General features: G+C 42.9%; 1 protein-coding gene across 1 annotated transcript in view; it reads right to left on the bottom strand.

Annotated features, from left to right (window-relative positions):
- The window catches only part of LOC126458337 (uncharacterized), a 44366-nt gene extending 19417 nt beyond the window's left edge, over positions 1 to 24949 (bottom strand). The window contains exon 1 of the mRNA XM_050095302.1: positions 24846 to 24949. Within this exon, the coding sequence (XP_049951259.1) occupies positions 24846 to 24923 (78 nt within the window). The 5' untranslated portion in view covers positions 24924 to 24949. The remainder of the gene's footprint in view (positions 1 to 24845) is intronic.
- Between the last annotated feature and the right edge of the window lie 1902 nt (positions 24950 to 26851).

Raw genomic sequence — 26851 nt, 5'->3', positions numbered from 1 at the left:
GTCACTTATGCGGGGACACAGAGTTTGGTGTTAAATCTAAACCAAAAGGATGTTTAAACATGGTGTTTTATTGTGACAGTAGCTGAAAAACAGGCATGGCCAGGCTGTTCATTTTCCAATTATCTTTTAGCAACAAAAACAAAAAATGAACTGTGTTTTTAGTGTAATATCAAAAAATTTAATTTCCTTGTATTTTTGAAAACACCTTTGAAATTACGGAACAAATATATAAGCACAGTATCCGTATTAGACAGTTTCGGTCCACAGGGCGCAGCTGCTTCTCTTCTCTATGACTATTATTTTCGGCTGCAGCTGTTTGCGCTTCGCACCTGAAAGCTGTCAAAAGTGCAGCCAGGTGTCAGGGATTTCCTTAAGTTGACTCGACTCTGGGAATGTCTTCGTAGTAAAGAATAAATGTCTATAACTTTATGCATGATGCCGCAGTCTTTCACGCATCTCAGAGTTTATGACGTCATATCTCCTGAATTATGTGTGGTACCATGAAATAATACTGTAGGTGGATTTAGCGGCATATGTGGATACTGTCTGCGAAATTTATTGCGAATAGATTTTGTAGCAAAGGAGCAATAAATTTAAACATCATGCGTGATGCGGCAGTTTTTCACACATCTAATTGTTTATGATGTCATATCTATTGAACTATAGTCGTCAGGGGGATCTTACCTCCACAGCGATTGTTGACCAATAGTAAGAGATACGTGTACCAAGTTTGGTTGAATTTGCTCCAGTGATTTAGGAGGAGATGTGGAACATACATACATAGATCCATTTCTATAATATGTATGGATGCTACATCTACATCTACATCTACATCCATACTCCGCAAGCCACCTGACGGTGTGTGGCGGAGGGTACCCTGAGTACCTCTATCGGTTCTCCCTTCTATTCCAGTCTAGTATTGTTCGTGGAAAGAAGGATTGTCGGTATGCTTCTGTGTGGGCTCTAATCTCTCTGATTTTATCCTCATGGTCTCTTCGCGAGATATACGTAGGAGGGAGCAATATACTGCTTGACTCTTCGGTGAAGGTATGCTCTCGAAACTTTAACAAAAGCCCGTACTGAGCTACTGAGCGTCTCTCCTGCAGAGTCTTCCACTGGAGTTTATCTATCATCTCCGCAACGCTTTCGTGATTAGTAAATAATCCTGTAACGAAGCTCGCTGCTCTCCGTTGGATCTTCTGTATCTCTTCTATCAACCCTATCTGGTACGGGTCCCACACTGCTGAGCAGTATTCAAGCAGTGAGCGAATAAGCGCACTGTAACCTACTTCCTTTGTTTTCGGATTGCATTTCCTTAGGATTCTTCCAGTGAATCTCAGTCTGGCATCTGCTTTACCGACGATCAACTTTGTATGATAATTCCATTTTAAATCACTCCTAATGCGTACTCCAAGATAATTTATGGAATTAACTGCTTCCAGTTGCTGACCTGCTATTTTGTAGCTAAATGATAAGGGATCTATCTTTCTATGAATTCGCAGCACATTACACCTGTCTACATTGAGATTGAATTGCCATTCCCTGCACCAAGCGTCAATTCGCTACAGATCTTCCTGCATTTCAGTACAATTTTCCATTGATACACCACAGTATCGTCCGCAAAAAGCCTCAGTGAACTTCCGATGTCATCCACAAGGTCGTTTATGTATATTGTGATTAGCAACGGTTCTGTGACACTCCCATGCGGCACACCTGAAATCACTCTTACTTCGGAAGACTTCTCTCCATTGAGAATGACATGCTGCGTTCTGTTATCTAGGAACTCTTCAATCCAATCACACAATTGGTCTGATAGTCCATATGCTCTTACTTTGTTCATTAAACGACTGTGGGGAACTGTATCGAACGCCTTGCGGAAGTCAAGAAACACCGCATCTACCTGTGAACTAGAGATGGGGGATCCGCTCCTCAACTAATTCATAGAGTTGAATCTTTCAAAGGAGTGAACAATCAGTGATTCATAAAAAAAGAACGGTAGCTCCAAACGTTTCCCACAGCAGAGAGAGAGAGAGAGAGAGACGGAGCATATCAGCGGGGCCTCTGCTGGTCAGAGCACACTGCACGCCACACAACACAGCCAGCGCCGGCCTCTGCCGTGCTTCTGCCTTGGCTGCCTGCATTGTGCAGTGCCCCATTGGATTTTGTTTCACATATGCCGTGCCCTCTCTGTGCTTCCTCTGTCGCGTGGAGTGTCTGGCGCACCTTAACTTAGCGTAGCACTCCGTCGGCGATCGTTTCAGTCGCACGTCCTGCCCTCTGGGCAGTTGATGCGAGCAACAGGACAGAGAGCCTCCTAGCGGAGAACATAAGAACTACTTGCAACAACCTGCTCGCAAGAGAACGGACGATTTGCCTCCGAGCGGGTGAGTGGTGGCCGTTCACTGCTCCCCCCACCCTCGGAACTCGCCCGCTCAACGCTCACCCCACCATTCTCGACTCTAGCCAGAGCGTTGAGCAAAGCAACTCCGGTGTCACGTTGGTCTCTGCGGTCTTAGCTTGCGCAGTAATACAGTTCGCGGCTCGACCTGCTTGACTCAGCGTTTCTGCATCGGAGTTCGTCTCTACTGGATATTGTTGTTCATGGTAATACCGTTATGTATATTACATAATTATGTTACGTATACATCATTTGTTTTTATTTTATTTTTATTTGTTTAAACTGATCAGATTAGGTTCCTGACGGCTCCTCTTACTATAGGATTTTTTATTATGGTGACTCGAATTTACACTTTCATTACGAGCGAACCGATAAACGTATAGCAAAAGTGATACACCAATATTTTCCTTGTTTTATTCTGCGGAAGGCTATATGCAGCACTTTGGTCTTACAGTCAAATTTATATATTTTTTTCTTATTGTAGTACGGGTTTTGCGATTTTAGGCGTCTTTGGAAGGAAACGTTCACTTTAAAAATATATGGCTTGCGATGTACTTGTACGAGGTTAATGAAATTTTAATACATTATAGCCAAATATATTGTTAATATAAATCTCAAGTTGCAACATTTTTCGATCACCCAAAAAACCACGATAGTGCAAAATAAATCAGTAATCAAAAACTTTGTCATACCGTGGAAATTTCAATAAACAATACAAAATTCTTACTCATTATCTGTTTTACTTTAAAATAGGATTAAATAAGATCAAAATACAGGTATAGTACTGGAATAAACCAAGTTTAAAGGGCAATGTGCCTTCCATTTGTTTTCTGTTGTGAATGAGTGGTGAGTCATGAAAAAGAGCTAGTTCATTTCAGGGAGTGAACAGTTCTGATCCGATCTCTGAAAAGAACAGTTTTGCCCATCTCTACTGTGAACCCGTGTCTATGGCCCTCTGAGTCTCGTGGATGAATAGCGCGAGCTGGGTTTCACACGACCGTCTTTTTCGAAACCCATGCTGATTCCTACAGAGTAGATTTCTAGTCTCCAGAAAAGTCATTATACTCGATCATAATACGCGTTCCAAAATTCTACAACTTATCGACGTTAGAAATATAGGTCTATAGTTCTGCACATCTGTTCGACGTCCCTTCTTGAAAACGGGGATGACCTGTGCCCTTTTCCAATCCTTTGGAACACTACACTCTTCTAGAGACCTACGGTACACCGCTGCAAGAAGGGGGGCAAGTTCCTTCGCGTACTGTGTGAAAAATCGAACTGGTATCCCATCAGGTCCAGCGGCCTTTCCTCTTTTGAGCGATTTTAATTGCTTCTCTATCCCTCTGTCGTCTATTTCGATATCTACCATTTTGTCATCTGTGCGACAATCTAGAGAAGGAACTACAGTGCAGTCTTTATCTGTGAAACAGCTTTGGAAAAAGACATTTAGTATTTCGGCCTTCAGTCTGTCATCCTCTGTTTCAGTACCATTTTGGTCACAGAGTGTCTGGACATTTTGTTTTGATCCACCTACCGCTTTGACATAAGACCAAAATTTCTTAGGATTTTCTGCCAAGTCAGTACATAGAACTCTACTTTCGAATTCATGGAACGCCTGTCACATAGCCCTCCTCACACTACATTTCGCTTCGCGTAATTTTTGTTTGTTTGCAAGGCTTTGGCTATGTTTATGTTTGCTGTGAAGTTCCCTTTGCTTCCGCAGCAGTTTTCTAACTCGGTTGTTGTACCAAGGTGGCTCTTTTCCATCTCTTACGATCTTGCTTGGTACATACTCATCTAACGTATATTGTACGATGGTTTTGAAGTTTGTCCACTGATCCTCAACACTATCTGTACTTGTGACAAAACTTTTGTGTTGAGCCGTCAGATACTCTGTAATCTGCTTTTTGTCACTTTTGCTAAACAGAAAATCTTCCTACCTTTTTTAATATTTCTATTTACGGCTGAAATCATCGATGCAGTAACCGCTTTATGATCGCTGATTCCCTGTTCTGCGTTAACTGTTTCAGATAGTTCGGGTCTGTCACGAGAAGGTCTAAAATGTTATCGCTGCGAGTCGGTTCTCTGTTTAACTGCTCAAGGTAGTTTTCAGATAAAGCACTTTTAAAAAAATCACTGGATTCTTTGTCCCTGTCACCCGTTATGAACGTTTGAGTTTCCCAGTCTATATCCGGCAAATTAAAATCTCCACCCAGAACTATAACATGGTGGGGAAATGTACTCGAAATATTTTCTAAATTATCCTTCAGGTGCTCAGCCACAACAGCTGCTGACCCAGGGAGCCTATAGATACATCCAATTACCATGTCTGAGCCTGCTTTAACCGTGACCTTCACCCAAATTATTTCACATTTCGGATCTCCGTCTATTTCCTTCGATACTATTGCACTTCTGATCGCTATAAACACGCCTCCCCCTTCACTGTCCAGCCTGTCTCTGCGGTATACATTCCAATCTGAGTTTAGGATTTCATTACTGTTTACGTCTGGTTTCAGCCCACTTTCTGTCCCTAGTACTATATGGGCGTTGTGACCCTTTATTAATGGGAGTAGTTCTGGGACCTTTCTATAGACGCTCCTGCAGTTTACTATTAGCACATTATTATTGTTATTCCCTGTTGCGTTTTGCCTACTCCTACCTTGCCGCGTCTCAGGAGGCGTCTTGTCGGGCCTAGGTAGGGAATTCTCTAACCTAAAAAAACCCATGTGCACTCCACATATACTCCGCTACCCTTGTAGCCGCTTCCGGCGTGTAGTGCACGCCTGACCTATTCAGGGGGACCCTACATTTCTCCACCCGATAGCGGAGGTCGAGAAATTTGTACCCCAGATCACCGCAGAAACGTCTGAGCCTCTGGTTTAAGCCTTCCACTCTGCTCCAAACCAGAGGACCGCGATCGGTTCTGGGAACGATACTACATATAGTTAGCTCAGATTCTACCCCGCGAGCGAGGCTTTCCGCCTTCACCAATTCCGCCAACCGCCTATACGAACTGAGGATGATCTCTGAACCCAGACGGCAGGAGTCACTGGTGCCGACATGAGCAACAATTTGCAGTCGGGTGCACCCAGTGCTCTCTATCGCCGCCGGCAGGGCCTCCTCCACATCTCGGATGAGACCCCCCGGCAAGTAGACAGAGTGAACACTGGCCTTCTTCCCCGACCTTTCCGCTATTTCCCTAAAGGGCTCCATCACCCGCCTAACGTTGGAGCTCCCAATAACTAATAAACCCCTCCCCCCGTGTGCCTTCTCGGACCTTGCTGAAGGAGCGGCCACATGTCCACTCACAGGCAGAGCGGGCGATGCCACACGGCCAGCCTCCACATTTACCCACTGCCTCGTGCGCCGCGAACGCCGCTGAACCCGCCACTCCGCTTGGAGAGAGGGTGGCCCAACCGCGCCCGGTACCCGCGAAGATGTCTCGACAGCAGGGACAGTGGGTGAAGCATATAACACCTGGGGTGTACCATGCGACGCAGCAGACTCCCCACTGCCGCTACACTCCGAGGCAGCAGCCTGAAGACGGCTGACCGCGGCCATCAACACGCTCAGCTGTTCGCGAACAGTGGTCAGCTCCTCCTGCATCCTTACACAGCAGTCACACATCCTATCCATCCTAAGAAATCAATTTACTGTAGTGAGTTAATCAACTTTTAACTAGACTGCTAATTCACTAAAGGCGGCTGATTGTTGACTAACCTGTGGTTGCTAGCCACTTCTTGTAGAAAACAATGAAAATAGCACTACCTGTCTCTGTACTGTATTGAAAACAAACACTAGCACTACTGGCACTGTGGCTGACTAAAGGGACTCTCTCTGGCTGTATTCAAAACAAACACGAAATCTCTGGAACACTATTACTAGCACTCGACAATTAAAGCTTCCTAAAAGCAAAAACACACGGAAGAAGAAGTGACAAGTAAGAAAAATACTGTTAATACTTAAATTAAGGTAGCTCACTGTGAGGCAGACGGCAGTTACGACGACACTGTGGAGCCTGCAATGAGTGGATAACCAGGAACAAATGAAATTGGGATTCTCAAGTGATTTCTGGGAGTGTTAGTTGTTATAAAAAAGTGCTGACTTCATATTATTTAGTGATACACTGGAAACCGCTCGTCACAATGCAACGAAGATTGACATACAATGTACAGTGGGTATTAGACTCTGCCTCCAGTTGTGACTGTTGATCGTTATCGCCATATGATAACACAGTTTTTATTACCACAATTGCAAGAACTGTATGTGGAACGCATGTGGTTCCACCAGGAGAGGGAAAGCACGCCACACTAACGTTGAACATCAAGGTTGCTGAGAATAAGATTGCCTGCTCGTCTCATCTCTCGCAATGGCAATCACAACTGGCCACCGAGTTTGACACCATGTGTTTATATGATCAATCCACGAACCATCCCTTAACCCAAGGCGGGAATTGGACGCGCCATTGGCCAAATTCAAGCTAAACTTTGCTCTAGTATAGTCGAAAATTTTGTGGGTATCTGCAGACGAAGCGGGGTGGAACACATTTACCTGTTTCATGTTTAATCTCAGTCTTTGTGTTGCGTATTGGCGGTTGATATAGTAACACTAGTGGTTTTCAAATAAAGTATGTGTTTTATTATTAAATTAAATATTGCATTCTTTATGGGACACCCTGTACATAATATGTAAAATTTAATATCTATGAATAAAAAGTTGTCATTAACTGGCAAATACTGGTTCAAAATCAATTATGTACCTTAAACGGCCTAGCAAAATTCGTAGTGTCCAATATTTTTTGTTGATAACTATAAAATGGACAATTATTACATTTTTAAATTTTGTGATAAGACGGAGAACACATTTTGCGACCTTTTCCAAAAATGTCTTTTCATCATAAGGAATGTCAGTCTTTTGCGGATCGTGAAATTTTTATTTATTTGACCATGAATCCTACAACTGGACGACGACAGTGAATTACTACTTGAAACAAGTTGATAAGATTTCAAAGTGGTGCAAAGACTGGCAACTTGGTTTAAATGTCCAGAACATGACTACAATATCAGTGATTTGGAATAAGAAATCCTTGACAAATATCTGTGTGTAATACTCTGTGGACATGAAATGAGATAATCATACACGCTCAGTCACAGGTGGAGCAAGTGGAGACTTCTGATCACTGCTAGCTAGTGGGACAATGCTTTCAGCCTACAAAAGATATTGTTTACAAAACACTCCGGCAATCCATTCTAGAATTTGCTCCAGTGTGTAGGACCCATTCAAAATAGGACTGTAGGAGAACGGAATCGCTAACTGTTACAGCTTTGTGTGACCCAGGCGATAGCGCCACGGAACTGTTGAAAAACCTGAAGCTGTTCTGTGAAAGCTTATTAAGTGTTTCAAGGAGCAGTTTAAAAAATTACTACAGCTATCTACGTACCATTCCAGCAACCATTGGTGACTCGCAGGCCTCATTCACATCAACAACCCCCCCCCCCCCCCCCCGCACACACATACACACACACACACACACACACACACACACACACACACACACAAACCAATTAAGGAATCACCCAAATGGGACGAAAATCTATAGATGTGGTACTCATGTACGAGTACAGACAAACAAATGATTACAATTTCAGAAACCTCCATAATTTATTCAAGAGAAAGAACTTCACAAATTGAGCAAATCAATAACGCTTTGGTCCCCTTCTAGTCCTTATGCAAGCAATTATTCGGGTTGGTACTGATTGACAGAGTTGCTGGATATCGTTCTGAGGAATATAGTTTCAAATTCTGCCCAACTGGCGCGTTAGACCGTCAAAATTCCAAGCTGGTTGAAAGGCCCTGCCCATAATGCTCCAAACGTTCTCAACTGGAGAGAGATCCGGCAACCTCGCTGGTCAAGTTATGGTGCGGGTGGGCACTATCTTGCTGAAATGTAAACCCAGGATGGCTTGCCATGGAGCGCAACAAAACGGGGTTTAGAATATTGTCAACCTACTGCTGTGCTGTAAGGGTGCAGCGGATGACAACCAAAGGTGTCCTGCTACTACGAAACAAATGGCACCCCAGACCATCACGCCTGGTTATCGGGCCGTAGGGTGGGTGACAGTCAGGTTGGTATCCACCACTGTCCGGGACGTCTCCAGACATGTCTTGGCTGGTCACGGATCTCATCATTGAGGACAATTCTGCTCCAGTGAATGAGATTCTGGGTCGAAGACGTTTCTGGAGACCAGCCTGACTGTCACCCACCATACGGCCAGATAGCCAGGCGTGATGGTCTGGGGTGCCATTTATTTCATAGTAGCAGAACCGCCTTAGCTGTCATCCGTGGCGCCCTTACATCACACCGGTACGTCGACAATATTCTACGCCCTGATTTGTTGCCCTTCACGGCAAGCCATCTTGGGCTTATATTTGTAACGTCTCTTAGCAAAAGACATATTATGTAATAAAGAGAAAGCATTATGTGTCATGTTTTGTTCTTGTATAGAATTATGTACTTTTTTTTTTTATTTAGATAATATCTGTGTCGGCGAGTACTGAAACCGCCACAGACGATACTTATTAAATATCAAACAAAGATGAGAATATGTGACTACTATAAATAGTACAGATCGTACATTAATTTCTCTGTCGTCTTCTTGTAGTTACGTGAGTAGGAAGAGCCTTTGACGTTATATTGTACGCTTGCGTAGCATTCTTTTGTCAAGATTGTGAGAGGGAGGCCATTAGACATAGCTTGGGAAAGGTGTGTAATAACTTGATTTGTTTAAATGTTTTGAATAGAGTTACTTAGTAAACCTTGCATTATGATTTGTAATAAGCTTGCCTGGTATTTTATCCCATCCCTTTAAGAAATTTTCAGTTATTTAAATATTATTCGTGGTGCAGAGCTGCGCTACGAACGAACGAGCCGCTGCCGCGGCGCATTCAAACTGCGTTAAATGAAATCAATCATACCGCAAAGAAGCGGGCAGGTAATAGTGAAGTAAAATTATTTCTTTCAGCTTTCGGAATTGCAGAGCAGAGCAGCAGATTTTATGATGTGTTTTACAGGTTGACGCGGGCTGCTGATAATATATTATTAACAGTGCAAAAAGATAATTTACCTTCATAACATAAAAGAAATCTTGCTGTGCGTAGTTCTGGTCTGGCCAACCTTATAGTAAAAACATCTTTATCCATGACGATAGTCTCATGTTCTCGTGTTAGTCGTGGTACTTATTGGTGTTTTACTATTAACAAAAATCCACTGCAAAATTTTGATGTTGAACAATCATTGCGTACTGTAACATCAGTATTGATAACGAAGTAACTTTCATTAACCTTTTCAATAACTATACAGTAAGGAAGATATGTTGAGCTTTACGGCGCGTTACAGTAACGAAAAAATGTTCCTTTAATAGAAAGCCAGATCCAGAATAATAAGAACAGAATATATTTTGTTTTGTTGAAAATTAATGGTCCAAAGAAAGTCATAGCACAGCATCACTATAAGGTATTTCGGGGCTCTTTTCGTAGCAACATATTTTATCTCATATATTAGTTGTTACGCGAGTAATAGTAAAGCAAAGCAAATAGGGTAAAGAGCCAGTGAAATATTTCACCGAGCTAATGCCAAACTGGTAAAATGCGAACCACAGAATGGCGAATATCCGAAAATGCGTCACGGGCGGGGTGCAACGTGAGCTCCTCGATCTGCCACGAATTTCTTCCGCTGGCTGGATGCGGCCCGCGGACTGCCTGTTGCCCGTCCGTGCTGTGGAGAATGTGAAGATATGATTGGAATAAATTACAGCACTCACAGAGACGTTAGGAAACCGTTCTTCCTTGTCCATACGGGAGCGGAACGGGGAGAAACCGTAATACATAGAACGATTAGAAATACCTTCTTCTCCACTGTGGGTTCAGGGTGTGGATATAGATGTAGATGAAAAGGCGGCAGTGTGTAGGCTGCTGCCTAGGTTTTAGGCATTCCTCACTACTCTGTACATCTCGTTTTATCCCACATACTGCCCAAGTTGCACATCCTAAAACAGCAGGTTTATAAAAACTGATATTTTACTAAGGGGAAAAGATCCTCAACATTGTGTCTGCGCGTTAGTGTGCGGGTGTGTTTGTGTTTTCTCCTATTGTAATAAGTGGCAGTATGGTTGTCTCTCACATTAACATTGCGATGGTTGTTTAAGAGGCAGGCAATTCTTCGCTAAGCGTATCACCGAGAGGAGAAATGAGGAACTAAAAGATGTTCTTGTCGATAATGGCGAAGTATATAAGGCACCAGCTGCGCGTCGTTGATTGTCGATTCACACTTTGAGAGTTAGCTGTAACCGTATTCACGTGTTGTGTTTGCAATAAACTAAGTCAAACGCTAATACCGCAAATCGGATCATTTTGTATTTTCCCACGTACAGATGAGAACATTTTACAAAACTTTGGTCAAAATGAACCGGGTTGTTGTTTGGTTACTTCTCCAGATCAAAGTGTGGCTCACAGGGGGGAGAAGGTTTCAGAAACGGGCAACTGATTCAGTTCATGATTGGTAGGTCCCTTGTGAATCACCTAAACAGATGAACCCTAAGATATTTTGTCTCACTACCGTCCATTTTTGGTAAAACCACCTCTGAAGTTCATGATGCACAATCGACTCAGAATTGACAGTATCGATAGATAGTAAAAAACTGTGCGACTATGGAGTCGACAAAAGCATATTTTTAGAGAACTCTAGAAAACCAGGTTATGTTCCAAAAAGGTTAACGCCTTTAAACGTAAGCGTCCCTGGCCGAGCGACCAAGGCACCTACGCGTGAACCGCTCACGTCATATGTTCGATTCCTGCGTGCCTTCTGCAGTTCTTTTTTCATGTGTAGTTTTCTAGGTATCGAAATTGGTTGCAATAGGATGGTAAATAAGATAAATAAATCAATAACGAGTTTTAACAAGGTAGGTAAATGTATGTCTCAAACAACTTCGATTAGTGAAGAACTAAAATTTTAATCCTTGCCTTTCTTGTAGCTCTTTTACTCACTCTTTTGCAAACCCTCACATTCTCCGAAAACGCTAGCTGTATGGATCTTATCATATAAACATTCGAAAGAGGCATATTCACGGCATCAATAATATATCATGAATGCACTCTCCGAGAAACTACGGTAGGAAGGGCAGATAAGTGCGAAAACTCTCCCACGATAAGCCCAACGGCTCATATATCCAAGAAGAATATGAAGGAGAATCAAAAATAAAATCGAGGATTGTTAGATGATCATCAGTTTAGCTTTCTGAAAGGTAACGATACCAGACAGGCAGGTCTGACGTTGCTGTTGACAATCGAAACAAGACTTACGAGAAATTAAGACACGTTCATAGGTTTTGTCGATCTGGAAAAAGCGTTCGACAGTCTAAAATGGTGCAAGATATAAGAACTTCTGAGTAAATAAGAGTAAACTATGTAGGGAGGGACGGGTAATATTCAATATGTGCAACAACCGAGAGAGAACAATAAAAATAGAATACCAAGAACGAAGAGTCGGATTAAAAAGGGTGTGAGACAGGGATGTAGACTTCTGACTCTACTGTTCAGTCCATACAGGGTATTCGGAAATTCTCATTACAAACTTCTAGGACTTGTCGAGGGGAGTGAGTTCATAATATTTTCACTAGGAACCTATGTCCGGGAACGAACCGTTTCCGTTCCACGACAGTTTCAATTCAGATGTGTAACACGTCTGCGTCTGCCGAGGGAAAGAGAAAAGTCTCAGAGTTGCTTGTCCTGGTAGGCAATAGGGTACACAGGATGACGTCAAATGTGGTTTCAGCATCATGATGCACCACCTCACTTCTCACGTGCGGTTCGGTGAAATCTTACCAGATAATTTGGTGAAAGATGGATAGGCTGAAGTGGTCCAAACGCGAGGTCGCCGCGACCGCCGAATTTAACTCCTGTAGACTACTTCTTGTGAGGTCGTGTGCAAAGTTTAATTTACGGGACTCCTGTAGAGACAGAGGAAGACATGCTGGCACTAGTTCTGGCCGCTGCACTGGAAACTGAAGAGACATCTGGTGGGATGGGGAGCGTCTACCAGAATATGCTTCGTACGTACAATGCCTGTAACAACATTTCCGGCTGCTGCATCGAACTGCTGTTGTAACCTATCAGTACCGTTCTGTACGTACAGTATGCTGGGTTCTGTTTTGGTTTGGAATAACGTAGACACTTAATGGTTAAGTGTTAACAAATACAAATGTGCTTAATTGCTAAATGTGTGTTTAATTGTGTTTCGTTTCTAATTGTTACCTAATAATTTCACTGTGTCACGCCTAATTCATTTTTTCAAGCAGAAGTGTATGAGTCAAACATCTGAACTGAAACTGTCGTAGATCGGAAACGGAACTTTTTAGGATATGAATTCCTATTCAAAATATTATGTACTTATCCCACCTCTACAAGTTCTAGAAGTTTGTAACGGGAATTTCCGAACGCTTTGTACATCAAAAAAGGAATTGCGGAAAAAAAAGAAAGACTCAAGAGTAAGACTGAAACTCAGCGTGAAAAGACATTAATGATAAGACTCACTGATGACTTTGTTTCCCTTTGTGCAAGCGATGAAAAAATTACAGAAACTGTTGAACGGAATGGATGAGTACAAGATCTGGATTGAGAGTATATTGAAGGAAGACCGAAGTAATAAGAAGCAGAAATCAGATTAGCGATAAACTTAACATCAAAATTGTAGACCACAAAGTAGTATAGGAAGGAATTCTGCTATTTTTGACCAAAATAACACATGACAGACGAAGAAAGAGGACATATAAAGCAGACTAACAGAGACAAAGAGTTCATTCTGGCCAAGAAATGTATGCTAGCAGCAAACATAGGGCATAATCCGAGGAAGAAATTTCCAAGCATATACGTTTTGGAGCACAGCATTGTGTGGTAGTGATTCGTGGACTGTGGGACAACCAAACGGGAAGATCATCGAAGCGTTTGAGATGTTGTGCTACAGAAGGATGTTGAAAATTAGGAGACCGTTAAGACCAGGAATAAGGAAGTGCTCCACAGAATCGTCCTAGAAAGGAAAACGTGGAAAACAGAGACAAGAAGAAAGAAATAACTTCCATGGTAATAGAAGAAGTCGCAGAGGGTAAAAACTGTAGTCAAAGACATAGATTGGAATACATCCAAGATATAATTGAGGACGTAGGCTATTCTGAGTTGAGGAGGTTGGCCCAATGGAGGAATTCGTGGCGTGTCACATCAAGCCAGTCCGAAAATTAACAAAAACTCTATTTGGGTAAATAACTTTGGTACTTACCATACATACGATAACCCTGTCGCCTGAGAAGTCTGTGCTGATCATGAATGTTGCTATGGATCGTTACTGACACTGCATGGTTGTGAGTTCCTGCTGGGTTTCCAGAATTTCAACTGCGAAAGCCTCGAAATAGAGTTTTAACTTTGCAGAAATGATAAACATCACATACCTGCCACATGGGCGTGTAGTTTGGCGTTATTACTTTCTCTATGCAAGTTGTATGACCGCAGTCGTCTATAAACACGGTATGACGCTATTAGTTCGTCCACTCCAGGAATCCAATATGAGACAAAGCCTGTTATCAGAAATGTATGGTTATAAAGCGCTCCCACGATATGTTTTGTAGATTGAATTTGTAAGCTCTCTTTCCTCTAAATTCAAAACCTTCTATTCTCACCTACTTTGACATGAAGGAAGACATTTACGAAAAAAGAAACTGCAGAATGCATCTAGGAGTCGAAAGCAGACCCTCTGTTCAACAGTTAGGTGCCTCGGTCGCTCGGCCAGCGGAGCTTTCCTTGAAGTGTGTTATCCTTATTGGTAGGGTAGAGGACCTAACTGTGACACAAAATCACAAAACTGTTAGGAAAAAATTGTAAATGTTAGAGTGAATCAGCAGCTTGAAAATGACGCAGTATTTAATTACAAATGTAAATTAGAAAAAATAAAAACTGTATATCATTTTTGGACAGAAATTCTTAAATATTATGCGACTGGCCCAAAGTGTGATACACGTGATATTGTTGTGTACACTGGAAATAGAAGGTCTCGAAAACGTTATATAAATCACACTAAACGACAAGTACATGTAAGTGAGATTTCTCTGAGGGGAATATTTCTGGGACATTTATCGCATGAAATGTACTTCAGAATGAACTACAGAACTTTGTTTACTTGTTTTTCCTTTTTTTAGTGGTTTAAGGTCAACCAGCAATGGGCGGCACTGTTGACAATTATACTTAATATACTGATAATAATACAAAAGTGAGAGATACACGAAAGAGAGTCACCGTCTTATTGTATTATTTTTCATGAACGTGAAGAGAACTGGGAAATACGAAGCAGATTTCTCGTTTCATACGAGGGCCGTTCAATAACTTACGCGCCACATTTTTTTCTCAGAACGTATTTATTATTAAGAGTCAGAATTTGGTGACAATATACATCAACATGTGTTGTCCATGTCCTATTTTTCTACGTAGTCTTCATCATGTTCTCTGGCCAGACGTCAACGTTGTGTAAGAACATGTATTCCCTGCTGCTAAAAGTTCTTGTCCTGTAGGTGTAGCCAAGTTTTCACTGCATGGCTGACACTCTCGTCATCATCAAAGTGTGTTCCCCATAGAGAATCTTTAAGCGGCTCAAAGAGATGAAAGCCCCAAGGTGTCATGTCTGGACTGTAGGGTGGACAAGGCAATGATGTTCAGTCCGATCTGGCGATGTGTTCCCGGGCTCTCTGACTTGTGTGTGGGCGTGCATCGTGTTGGGGCAATATTTCTGCTGGATTCTTGTCCCATGGAAAACGTCGGAGACGGTTGTTGAGTTTATTCAGAGTCTTCACGTATGCCTCTGAATTGATGGTTGAACCTATTGGCATCACATCCACGCGAATGACACCATCACAATACCAGAAGACTGTCACCATGACTTTTCCGGCAGAGGAGGTTGTTCTGAATTTCTTCTTTTTTGGTGAATGAGGATGATGCCACTCCATGGACTGCCTTCTTGTTTCCGGCGCAAAGCGGTGCACCCAGCTTTAGTCCCCAGTAACGGTCCTTTACAGAAAGCCCTCTCCGTCGGTCTCAAAACGCTCCTACAATTCAGATGAAATGGCCTTTCTTTGAATCTTGTGGTCCGCTTTGAGCTTTCGTGGAACGCTTCGTGAGGACCTCTTTGAATATCCGAGAGTCTCGATCATTGCAGACGCACGTCCAATGCTGACCGACAACTGTAGAGGCAACTGTGGAGTTGTGATGCGCCGGTCGTCAAGAATAAAGGTATCCGCACGATTCAGCATGTCTGGAGCAGTGGCTGTGGCAGGACGTCCCGAGCGTGGCTGATGGTGGAGCTCTGTTTCTGCATTTCCTGAGGCTGTAACTTTCTTTACCCATCGCCCAGCTGTACTCCTATCAACTGCAGCATCGCCGTACGCCACACACAAACTTTATGGATGCTCACCACGATTTCTTTTTCTGCACACAAGAATTCCATAACGGCAAGTTTCTTGTAACGTCAGTCGTATGTAGACATCATTTTGACGTTGTACTACGGCTCTGACATCTGCCAGAACGGTTCGAAACTTCACCGGCGCACAGAACAAACATCAAATGTGAAGCACCAACAAGGATGTTTGCCTATGTATATTAATGGCTTTTTTTTTAAAAAAATGTGGGGCATTACTTACTGAACGACCCTCGTATTTCCCACCGCATTAGCAACATAAGGAATTGGCACTGTTCTTGCCACATCAGTAATAAGAGAAATGTCTTTTTCTTTTAATATGAAAACTTGTCCTTGTCCACAGTCTCTAGGGCCATAACGTCTAGGTCATTTTCCAGTGCTTTTTTGTATGGCGCAGGCATCTGTAGCTGTTTGGATTCCTCTTTCCTCGTCTTAATTTAGCCAAAATATAATATCTTCCACCTACGTTTGCAGGATCAGTCATTACAATAGGATCTGGTGTGGATTCTGCAAATAGAGCGACCTCATCCATGCTGTAGTCAATCTCCAAATAAATGTCGGAATCAGAATCAATCTCCTCCGTTTCCTTTCTATTTACTGTCCTTGCCACAGCTTTGGTCACTGGCATGGCTTTACTTTTTCAGCAGTGAGTTTACTGCTGGAGTGTGGTCTCCCGAGATTGTTTTCCTGGCGTATGGTAGGTGCTGCATCCCGCGCTACACCGCTGTGTTGCTGTTGGTTTGGAAATAGGCGACAGTGTATCACTTTAAGGAATCTGTATAATACAGTATTTTGGAATGGAGCGTATCGTATTCAAGGAATATATTGACTGATTAATAATTATACCTAAATAACAAATGTGTCATTAGTGAATAAGTTAGCAGACAGAGCACTATTTTCTGTGTATCTAACACAAATTTGACTGGCATATAGTCAATACTTGCGTAAATGAGGCAAATGTTCCAGAACTGTGTTTCAGTCTGAAAAGTGAGGTTTCTAATGGAAAAAAAGGAAGACTGACTATTTACAAACAATGGCAGCATAACTAACAGCAGGAAGATTTGTGATAGGTGTGGTTTTCCTATGGATAGACTGAGGGTATCATCCTTTTGGCAAGTTTTGGCTATCAGTTTTAGGACGCCTTACCCTACGTCGACTGCAATAATGAAAGTTTCTTTTTTCTATTTCTCGGACGTTGCAGGTCTCATATACGATGATATTAAAAACTGCTCAGATTTCAATTAGCCATTGTTGCTGCCAGTTATGAATCTATTGCGCTTATCAACTTCAGGTCGGTTTCCCAAGAAACTGGGGTAGAGAGTGATAATGCAAAATAAAGTGACGGAAAAAAATCCTAAAACCAAAAAGAAGTTGTGCGACACAAACAAAAATTTGACAGATTATGTCTATTCAAATTTCACGACCGAGCGAGATGGCTCATTGGTTAGCGCATTGGACTCTCATTCTGGAGGACGACGGTTCAAACCAGCGTTCGACTATTCTGATTTACGTTTTCCATGATTTCCCTAAATCGCTGCAGGCAAATGCCGGGATGTTTTCTTTGAAAGAGCATGGCTGTTTTCCTTACCCATCCTTCCCTAAACCGTTCATGTTCTCCGTCGCTAATGACCTCGTTGTCGACGGGACGTTAAACACTAATCCCTCCTCCTCCAAATTTCACGCCAGCTGCATAAGAGTGGCGTTAGTAGTGCCTCTATGCGGATGCAAATCAGGCTTGCTTTAAATACACACTGTAACGTTCGCGAGCGTTAGTTCCTTTGAGACTGTACGTAGTGAGTTGATGTTAGCCGAGAACGCCTTTAAGGCGACAAAGACGTCATTATCAACACCTCAGTGAGTCTGAACGAGGTCGTGTAATAGGGCTACGAGAATCTGGATGTTCCTTTTGTGATACTGCGGAAAGACTTGGGAGGATTGTATCCATTGTACATGACTGCTGACAACGGTGGTCACGAGAATGTACGGTCGCAAGAAGGCCGAGCTCCAGACGGTAACGTACCACTACCGAGCGGGAAGAGCTTCGTGTTAGGCGTATGGCTCTGGCGCGTCGTACTTCATCTGCAGCAGCAATTTGAGCAGCGATTCTCACCAAAATGACACAACGAATTGTTACAAATTGGTTGCTTCAAGGACAGCTCAAAGCCAGACGTCCTGTAGCGTGCATTCCACCGACCCTAAACCACCGCCATTTGCGATGTCAAGCGAGAGCCCATTGGAAGGCAGGGTGGAGGTCTGTTGTGCTTTCTGATTAAAGTTGTTTCAGCCTCAGTGACAATGATGGCGATTCGACCTGTTGTGCTGCGACTGACGAACAGCATTCCAGGGGGTGTTTTCCAGGAGGATAATGCACGCCCGCATACCGCCGTTGTAATCCAACATGCTCTAAGGAGTATCGATATGTTGCCTTGGCCTGCTCGATTACCAGATCTATCTCCAATCGAGAACATATGGGACATTATTGGACGACAACTCCAGCATCATCAATACCAGAGTCAACCGTTCGGGTACTGATTAACCAAATGCAACAGGCGTGGAATTCCATCGCACAAACTGACATCTGGCACCCTTACTACACAATGCATGCACGTTTGCATTCTGGCGTTCAACATTCTGGCGGTTACGCCGGCTATTAATGTACCAGCATTTCACATTTGCAATACCTTATCTCGCATTTACATTAAACTGTGATCTTACAATGGTAATCACTGAAATATGTTATCTAGAGAAATGTGTTCCCGAATTTCATTACTCTACATTAATTATTTTTTGGTGTCGTGGCCCGCATCTCGTGGTCGTGCGGTAGCGTTCTCGCTTCCCACGCCCGGGTTCCCGGGTTCGATTCCCGGCGGGGTCAGGGATTTTCTCTGCCTCGTGATGGCTGGGTGTTGTGTGCTGTCCTTAGGTTAGTTAGGTTTAAGTAGTTCTAAGTTCTAGGGGACTTATGACCACAGCAGTTGAGTCCCATAGTGCTCAGAGCCATTTGAACCATTTTGGTGTCGTGACTTTTTTTGCCAGTATATCGTAGAGTCCTTCATTTTAGGTGGTTGCCGCACGGGGTAGCGGCGCGGTCTTTGGCGCCTGGCCACGGTTCGCGCTGCTCCTCCCGTCGGAGGTTCGAGTCCTCCCTCGGGTATGGGTGTGTGTGTTGTCCTTAAAGTTACATTAAATAGTGTGTATGCCTAGGGACCGATGACCTCAGCAGTCTGGTCCTATAGGAAATTACCACAAATTTACACAAAAGACCTACTAAACAAGTGCCGAAACGGCTGGCCTTGGACGCCTTCCTCTTATCAGTGATTCCAGAGGTGACTGTGAGTGTTAGTGCTTACCACGAAGACGCCTTTTTTATTACTTTTGCATGTTGTTTCCTAACATGTCGTGGTAAAATTGCTTCGTCCACGGATCTAACTTCTAACCAATTTCGGGATGTTCACCACTGTTTCAGTCTCCTTAGTGCCATATTGTGTGGCACGGTGTCTTGTGACGTTTACCTGTATGAAAATTATTGCGTTTTAACACAAGAGATTTCGAATTTATCGTTGAGTAACAAATTTCAAGTCAGCGCGTTTCAGGGCGCCTAACTGTCTCAAAAATTACTTTGTATTTTGTACTTAATCATTTCGTTCGTTAAACATCCACACGAGCACCACGGTAAGTTTACAACCAATATGACGTTATTTATTGTGTTTTTTTCATCAGTTCACTGTGTGTAGCAAGGTGCGATCATAGAGTTTTTAGCTAGAAGTTAAGGAATGTGCTAGACATTTTACCAGTTGTCTTTTCTCAAATGTCAGTACAACTGATTTTTGACATTTATGTAACAGGCCGTTCTCTTCAGAAGAATCCACCATTGCTGAACGGTGGCGATAGCAAAGCATCGGGGGCGGTGTGAAGAGAGGGGGGGGGGAGGGCGGAGTGCTGCTGCATCATGATAAAGATGCGCCACAGTGTGTTGTAATTCTAATCCTAACCCAGATTTGTATATACGTTTAACTCTTTATCTATCTCAAGGAATTTGCTTACGGGGGGTTGGAATACGATAATGAAATGCCTGAAATGCCCGTAAATATATACAGCATCTCAAGAGTTGAGGGCCAATTAAGACAGACGGGGTAAAGAATGCGGGACATTTGACTACCACGACACATCTTATACTTCCGTTACGGTTCTAGGTAGAATATGTCCGGCTATCGTGTTTAATTGTACAGACAACATCAAAGACGTCACAGTCACAACCCTGTGACAAAATTAAGTGGCCTGCAGACAGGGAGAATCTCGCGCAATCGCAACGTCGCATGAACACATTATGTTGTCGGCGGAAAATGGCATTAAGTTGTCGATACATATGGGAAATACAAAGAAATATGGCTGATCCGTACGCAGACCTACACCACCACCCACGAGTGCAAATTTGTGCAAAACAGAACAAAAACTTGCGTATTTCGTACCAACATGAGGGACAACACAGTCTGAAAATAGGCACGAACATACCGTTACGATCGCGGTACGAAACTGGAGGATATAACGGAATTTTCTAGTGATACTGCTTACCCTTCGTTTCCGTCGTGGAAAATTTAGATAGGATCATCATCGAGTGCAGTCGTTAGAAATAGCTTAGTGTGAGTGTGGCTGAAGGTCTACGCCAACCAAATCATCATAGGCTGACCTCTGAGATCAGAACAATCATCAAATTTGCGAGGGCGATCCAAATGAAATCCTTAAAAGTGCAATAAAATTCCTAAAAGTTGTACCATTGGTTTGGAAGCGGTCAGAAGTTATCCTTGCATTTCGACGAATGACAAGCAGTTAGCAGCCTGTTACTGTATCGTAGAAAACTGTGTCAGTACAAAGGTCGCCAACACCGTATCGACTTGCACCGCTTGCAAACAGCAATCTGAGATACGTCCTTGAATAGTGAAGCTGTTAAACATATGGAAATACATCGCAGGATGGAAGTACAGTACGATGATTCATGTTTGTCCCTGCACCAAGTGTACGAGTGGTGTAGAAAGTGTAAAAGAGGAGAAATTAGCACAGTAACGAACGAAAACATTACCGCTGTTGTGAAGGAAAACCGTAAACTAATTTAAACTGATTAGTCGCTGTTTTGGATATTAGTGCTGGTTAGAACATAATTTTGTCTACGAGGTGCTAGATTCAACACAACGTGCGCAACGGTGACGACACGTCAGTTGACCGCTGAACTGAAAGATCGTTGCATAGGTCCCTGTGAGCAACTTTTCTGTCGTTTCCAGGTCGAAAATAATGGGCTTCTGGACTGAATTGTTACATGAAACCTGGGCACACCATCACCAACCTGAAAAGAAAAGAGCGAGCAGGGACTGGTGTCGTACCTCTTCGCCAAATAAAAGGAATGCGCACTCAACCATTGCTGCTCATCAATTTCAGCGACCGAGTACAACTGAGTGTTGTACGCAGCTGATGGTGCTGTCTGAAGATGGCCTAAGACTAGGCCGAAACCGGCCATTTTAATAAAATAACCAACGCGATCCAGCCTGTTTTTTTCTCTGATTTTATATGGCTTACAAGATCGCTGTTTCCCAAAAATGTTACCAAACATTTTGAATTCTGAATGTAATTTCTGGAGTATCCGAAAGGAGCGATATAACGCCGCCGTATTTACCGGGTGATGTAGATAGAGAGGTAAAAATTGACACACATGCTTGGAATGACATGGGGTTTTATTAGAACAAAAAAAAAAAAGACACCCCATATTTCTAGACGCGTGAAAGATCTCTTGCGCGTCGTTTGGTGATGATCGTGTGCTCAGCCGCCACTTTCGTCATGCTTGACCTCCCAGGTCCCCAGACCTCAATCCGTGCGATTATTGGCTTTGGGGTTACCTGAAGTCGCAAGTGTATCGTGATCGACCGACATCTCTGGGGGTGCTGAAAGACAACATCCGACGCCAATGCCTCACCATAACTCCGAATATGCTTTACAATGCTGTTCACAACATTATTCCTCGACTACAGCTATTGTTGAGAAATGATGGTGGACATATTGAGCATTTCCTGTAAAGATCATCATCTTTGCTTTGTCTTACTTTGTTGTGCTAATTATTACTATTCTGATCAGATGAAGCGCCATCTGTCGGACTTTTTTTGAACGCTTGTATTTTTTTGGTTCTAATAAAACCCCATGTCAACCCAAGCATGTGTGTCAATTTGTACCTCTCGATCTACATTATTCCATGATTTATTCAGTTTTCAAATTTATACTGACTTTTTGATCACCCGGTACATTAGTGAACTAATCGACTACGTCTGAAGCTGCATGGGGCTGTTTCCGATAATGTGGTTGTGTGTAAGAAGGTAAAAATATGAGACGAGATGCAGAGGATTAATGAGTGGGGCAGGGGCTGAACGTGGATGTAACATACTGCGCGCACATAGTAAAAGAAATCCAGTACTGTACAATTAAAATATTGGCGACAAATCAATGGAAACAGTATCTACCGTAAAATACGTAGGAGTAACCATTTGGAGCGACCTAAAGTGGATGACCAATTAGCATTAATATGATAGTTGGGGAAGATCTAATGGTGAGCCAGGCATGAGGGAAACCGACCTGTTAAAACACATACCGGTATTTTAGTTGTTACGTCTCGGCTATAACGTGTTTCTCTCGGCTATAATGTGTTTCTTTTAATTTTTTACTAATAACTGAGTAAAAAACCGCGATATCAATCAGCCATATCAGCAGTGCTAATTTTTTTTGTTTTTAAATAAACCTTTCCTAAAAGAGGAGTAAGTTTTATTCGTGAAATTCATATTGGTTTGAAATATTGCGTTATTGTAGAAAATGAGGACAGTAACCATTGCTATTTTAGTAATAAAGCCGACAGAAACGAGCAAAAAACACAGGGCATAGGAATTGGTACAGCATTGCTGAGACAATAATGTCCGTGTTGTCGTGTGTGCTGGCTGGACTTACGCGCGTACATGCAGTGTGCAAGACTTCCCACCATCGGTAGCTTCTCACTGTCGTCGACGGTCATCCGTCCTATTACACAATGGCACCAACACTAGTGTGGGAATATTTTTACCAAGTTACGTAGCAATGAAGTACAACGCTTCATTTGCTTTAAAAGATGAAAGATTTGTCTGCCATTTCTATGAAATGATAAAAGAGGAAGGAAGTTATGGCAACAATAGTAAATTAAAAACTTAAAAACAATTCATTCGTAGTGTGCAATAAAAATAGAAAGTAGCTGATCTTCTGCCTCTGTGTACATAATATGCCTTATTTGCTTGTTGCCCTTGGAAACGGACAAATTAACATGAACAACACAGGTATCATTTTTTACCCTTTAGCACTGAGTATTCGTAATGCCCAAATACTGGTATGATCTCCGATTACAAGATGATTTTTGACCCGAGTTTGAAAAAATTAGAATCACTGGGAGAATACTGGTGATTTTTTGTTGTGTTTAACCAGCTTTCACCTTTCCAGAAGAGCAGTGAACGGTGGACGAGCTATGTTTTCTTTTAAATTGTCTATGTAATGTATCATTCTGAGTCTTTGTATCTTGAAATTAAGAGAGAATTTCTCAATCTATCTTCGATTTCCCCGTTTATTAAGGAAAATAATAAGAACAAAAAAAACAAAATTGATTATTTCAGAAGTCGGTTATTTTGAGCGGTTTTAACAGTCAGGTTAGAATAGCGTGTATTATTACCTATACAACCGAAAACCGGTTGTTTCAGCGGTAACAGCCATCCCGATGGTGAGCGACACGTTTCGTCACGCGATGGTTTACTCGGTGAGAGAGCGTTATGGAGATGTTTAATAAACCCCAGACGCTGCAAGAGAGACGTTGTGGAGAGAGTAAGTTTCAAGAAGAGTCTGGCGATTTCTTATTTCTCTCACATACTTCTCACAAAATGATGACGACGAGAATTTTAGAGAAATTAGATGGCATTCGGAGGTTTACCGAAACTCATTCTCCCTCCGACTTTGGTGATTAGAACAAGAAATGGGGTGGCAGATGATGGTACTACAAGTACCCTCTGCCACACAACGTAAGGTGCTTTGCCGATTACTGTTGTAGATGCAGTTAAACAATCAATAGTAAGGATCGCAGGACAGTTGCTCAGTACTGCTTCTGCATCTGACTGACGTCTGTATGTTTTATTAATTTGTAGTAATTTCCTATCGGACCAAACTGCAGTCCCTAGGCTTACACATTACATAATCTAATTTACGCTAAGGACAACACATAGACACCCATGCCCAAGGGAGGGCTCAAGCCTCCGACGGGGAGAACGCCGAAATGTGGCGAGGCGCCTCTGACCGAGCTGCTCGTATTGGTCGACCGCAAAATTCCACAATGAAACTTTCACTTTCCAGTAAAGCGCGCACTGATATGAAACTTCGTGGCAGATAAAAGCTGTGTGCTGGATCGAGACTAGAACTCGAGACCTTTGCCTTTCGCAGAAAAGGCCTCTATCAACTGATCTACACAAACACAACTCACGACCCCTCTCTTTTCGGCTGTACTTCCGCCAGTACCTCGTTTCCTACATTCCTTGGGTAGGTCAGTTGGTAGAGCGCTGGCCCCCGAAAGTCAAACGCTTCGAGCACCAGTGTCGGTCCAGAACACAGTTTTAAGCTGCCACGAAGTTTCGACCAAAATATTGTTTCACCTTTGAGTGAGCACGTTTAGGTCCGCTCATTGTGTAAGAGCGTAATCGGCGTTGATAGTATACGCACAACTAACCAGAAGACATTGACAATGCGATGCGTTTTCCTTAGTTACCCATGTGATTGTTTACTGTCACGTCACTGCGTGTTTTCGATAGCGGCCAAGTGCAATGATATCGTGGTTAAGTAGTACAGTTACGGAACCACCTTGCTGATACAGCTTTCTCAACACAAATACGTGCCGGAGCTTACCCAGCGCTCGGGCTGCGCCTGAATCTGTGCCGTCAGCGCGGTCAGCAGCAGACAGATGAGCAGCGCGGCGACCTGCATGGCTGCGACTGGCTGCTGGACTCCGCGGTGAGGGCCGCTATATTGACGCTTCCGCGTGCTTCCCCTCCCGCCTAGCTCGCCCACGCAATCCGTCTAGCGCGCACGTCCTCTACACACACACACACACACACACACAGAGCGTCGTTCCACGGCCGTCATTACGTAACACTCTCACCTCCCCGTGTGCGCCACGTTTGTACAATAAGATATTGCGGTAGCCATCCCACACGGTCACATGGTTTTTTTTTCCCTTCTACTCAGATGTATTTCAGCATGACTGAGCCACCTCTTTTCTTTTAAAATGCCATTGCACTTACCATGTAAAGTAGGGTCCCCCAGGGGGTTTACCCGTATTGGTGCTCTGCAGAAATGTCAGCATTGTTGGCATTTTTCATAGCCAAATGCTAATAGTTTGCTGTACGCTATTACCAGTGCCTAACAAAGACCACGCAAATTAGAACGGTGCGTGCGCATGAAAAAGAATAGTGAATGCATTCTGCACAGAGGGAGACCAAGGACAGTATGTGGCACTCATTGTTCGCTCTTTTCTTTTTAACCTCTAAGTAGCTGTGACATTAGTAGTGGTGGTAGTTTTATTCATCTTTGAAATACAGTTACGGAACCACCTTGCTGATACAGCAAGGCAAGGCTAATGGCAAGACGGTTCCTCACCGGCCGGAGTGACCGAGCGGTTCTAGGCGCTACAGTCCGGAACCGTGCTGCTTCTACGGTCGCAGGTTCGAATCCTGCTTCGGGTATGGATGTGTGTGATGTTAATAGGTTAGTTAGGTTTAAGTAGTTGTAAGTTCTAGCGGACTGATGATCTCAGATGTTAAGTCCCATAGTGCTCAGAGCCATTTGAACCATTTGATGGTTCCTCTGAAATAGAAATTCGTGTATCTGTAGAAAAATCGATGCATAAAGCGTAGGACAAAAAATCGCTAAGTGGGTCCAAGGCTTCTATCTAGTCACTAGTTGACCAGTCTGGCGTGGCAGTAGAAGATAACAAAAGTAAAGCCAAAGTTTTAAATTTGGCGTTTAAGAAAACAGTCAAGCAGGAGAATCGTACAAACATACCATAGTTTGACCATCGCATTGACTCCCATATGGAGGACATAGTAATAAGCATCGTTGGTGTAGAGAAACAATTGAAAGAATTGAAAGCAAATAAATCGCCAGGTCCTGATGAAATCTCTTTTCAGTTTTACTATGAGTACTCTACAGCGTTGGACCCTTACTTAACTTGCATTTATGGCACATATCTCGCCAAACGGAGAGTCGCAAGCGACTGGAAAAAGACTGCAGATGACTCCTGCAAATAAGAAGAGTAAAAGAACGGACTTGCAAAATAACAGACCAATATCATTATCATCGAATTTGCTGCAGACTCCTTGAACATATTTTCAGTTCGAATATAATAAATTTCCTTGAGGGGGGAAAAAGCTTCTGTCCACAAATCAGCACATTTGTAGGAAGCATTGCTCGTGAGAAACTCAGCTTGCCCTTTGCTGACATGAAATCCAATGGATGAAGGGCAACAGGCGGATTCCACATTCCTAGATTTCCGTAAAGCATTTGATATGGTGCCACCCCGCCGACAGTTAATGAAGCTACAAGCGTATGGAATAGGTTCCCAGATATGAGAGTGGCTCGAGCACTTTTTAAGTAACATAACCCACTATCTTGTCCTCGACAGCGAGTGTTCATCGGAGACAAGAGTATCTTCAAGAATAGCCCAGGGACGTGTGATAATACTGCTGTTATATTACTTATACATACATACATATCTACAGGGCTATTACAAATGATTGAAGCGATTTCATAAATTCACTGTAGCTCCATTCATTGACATATGGTCACGACACACTACAGATACGTAGAAAAACTCATAAAGTTTTGTTTGGCTGAAGCCGCACTTCAGGTTTCTG

The sequence above is a fragment of the Schistocerca serialis genome, chromosome 2, assembly GCF_023864345.2.
Source record: "Schistocerca serialis cubense isolate TAMUIC-IGC-003099 chromosome 2, iqSchSeri2.2, whole genome shotgun sequence".
Lineage (NCBI taxonomy): Eukaryota > Metazoa > Arthropoda > Insecta > Orthoptera > Acrididae > Schistocerca > Schistocerca serialis.
Note: the sequence above shows the minus strand (reverse complement) of the source record. Positions and strands in the feature narration are given on the sequence as shown.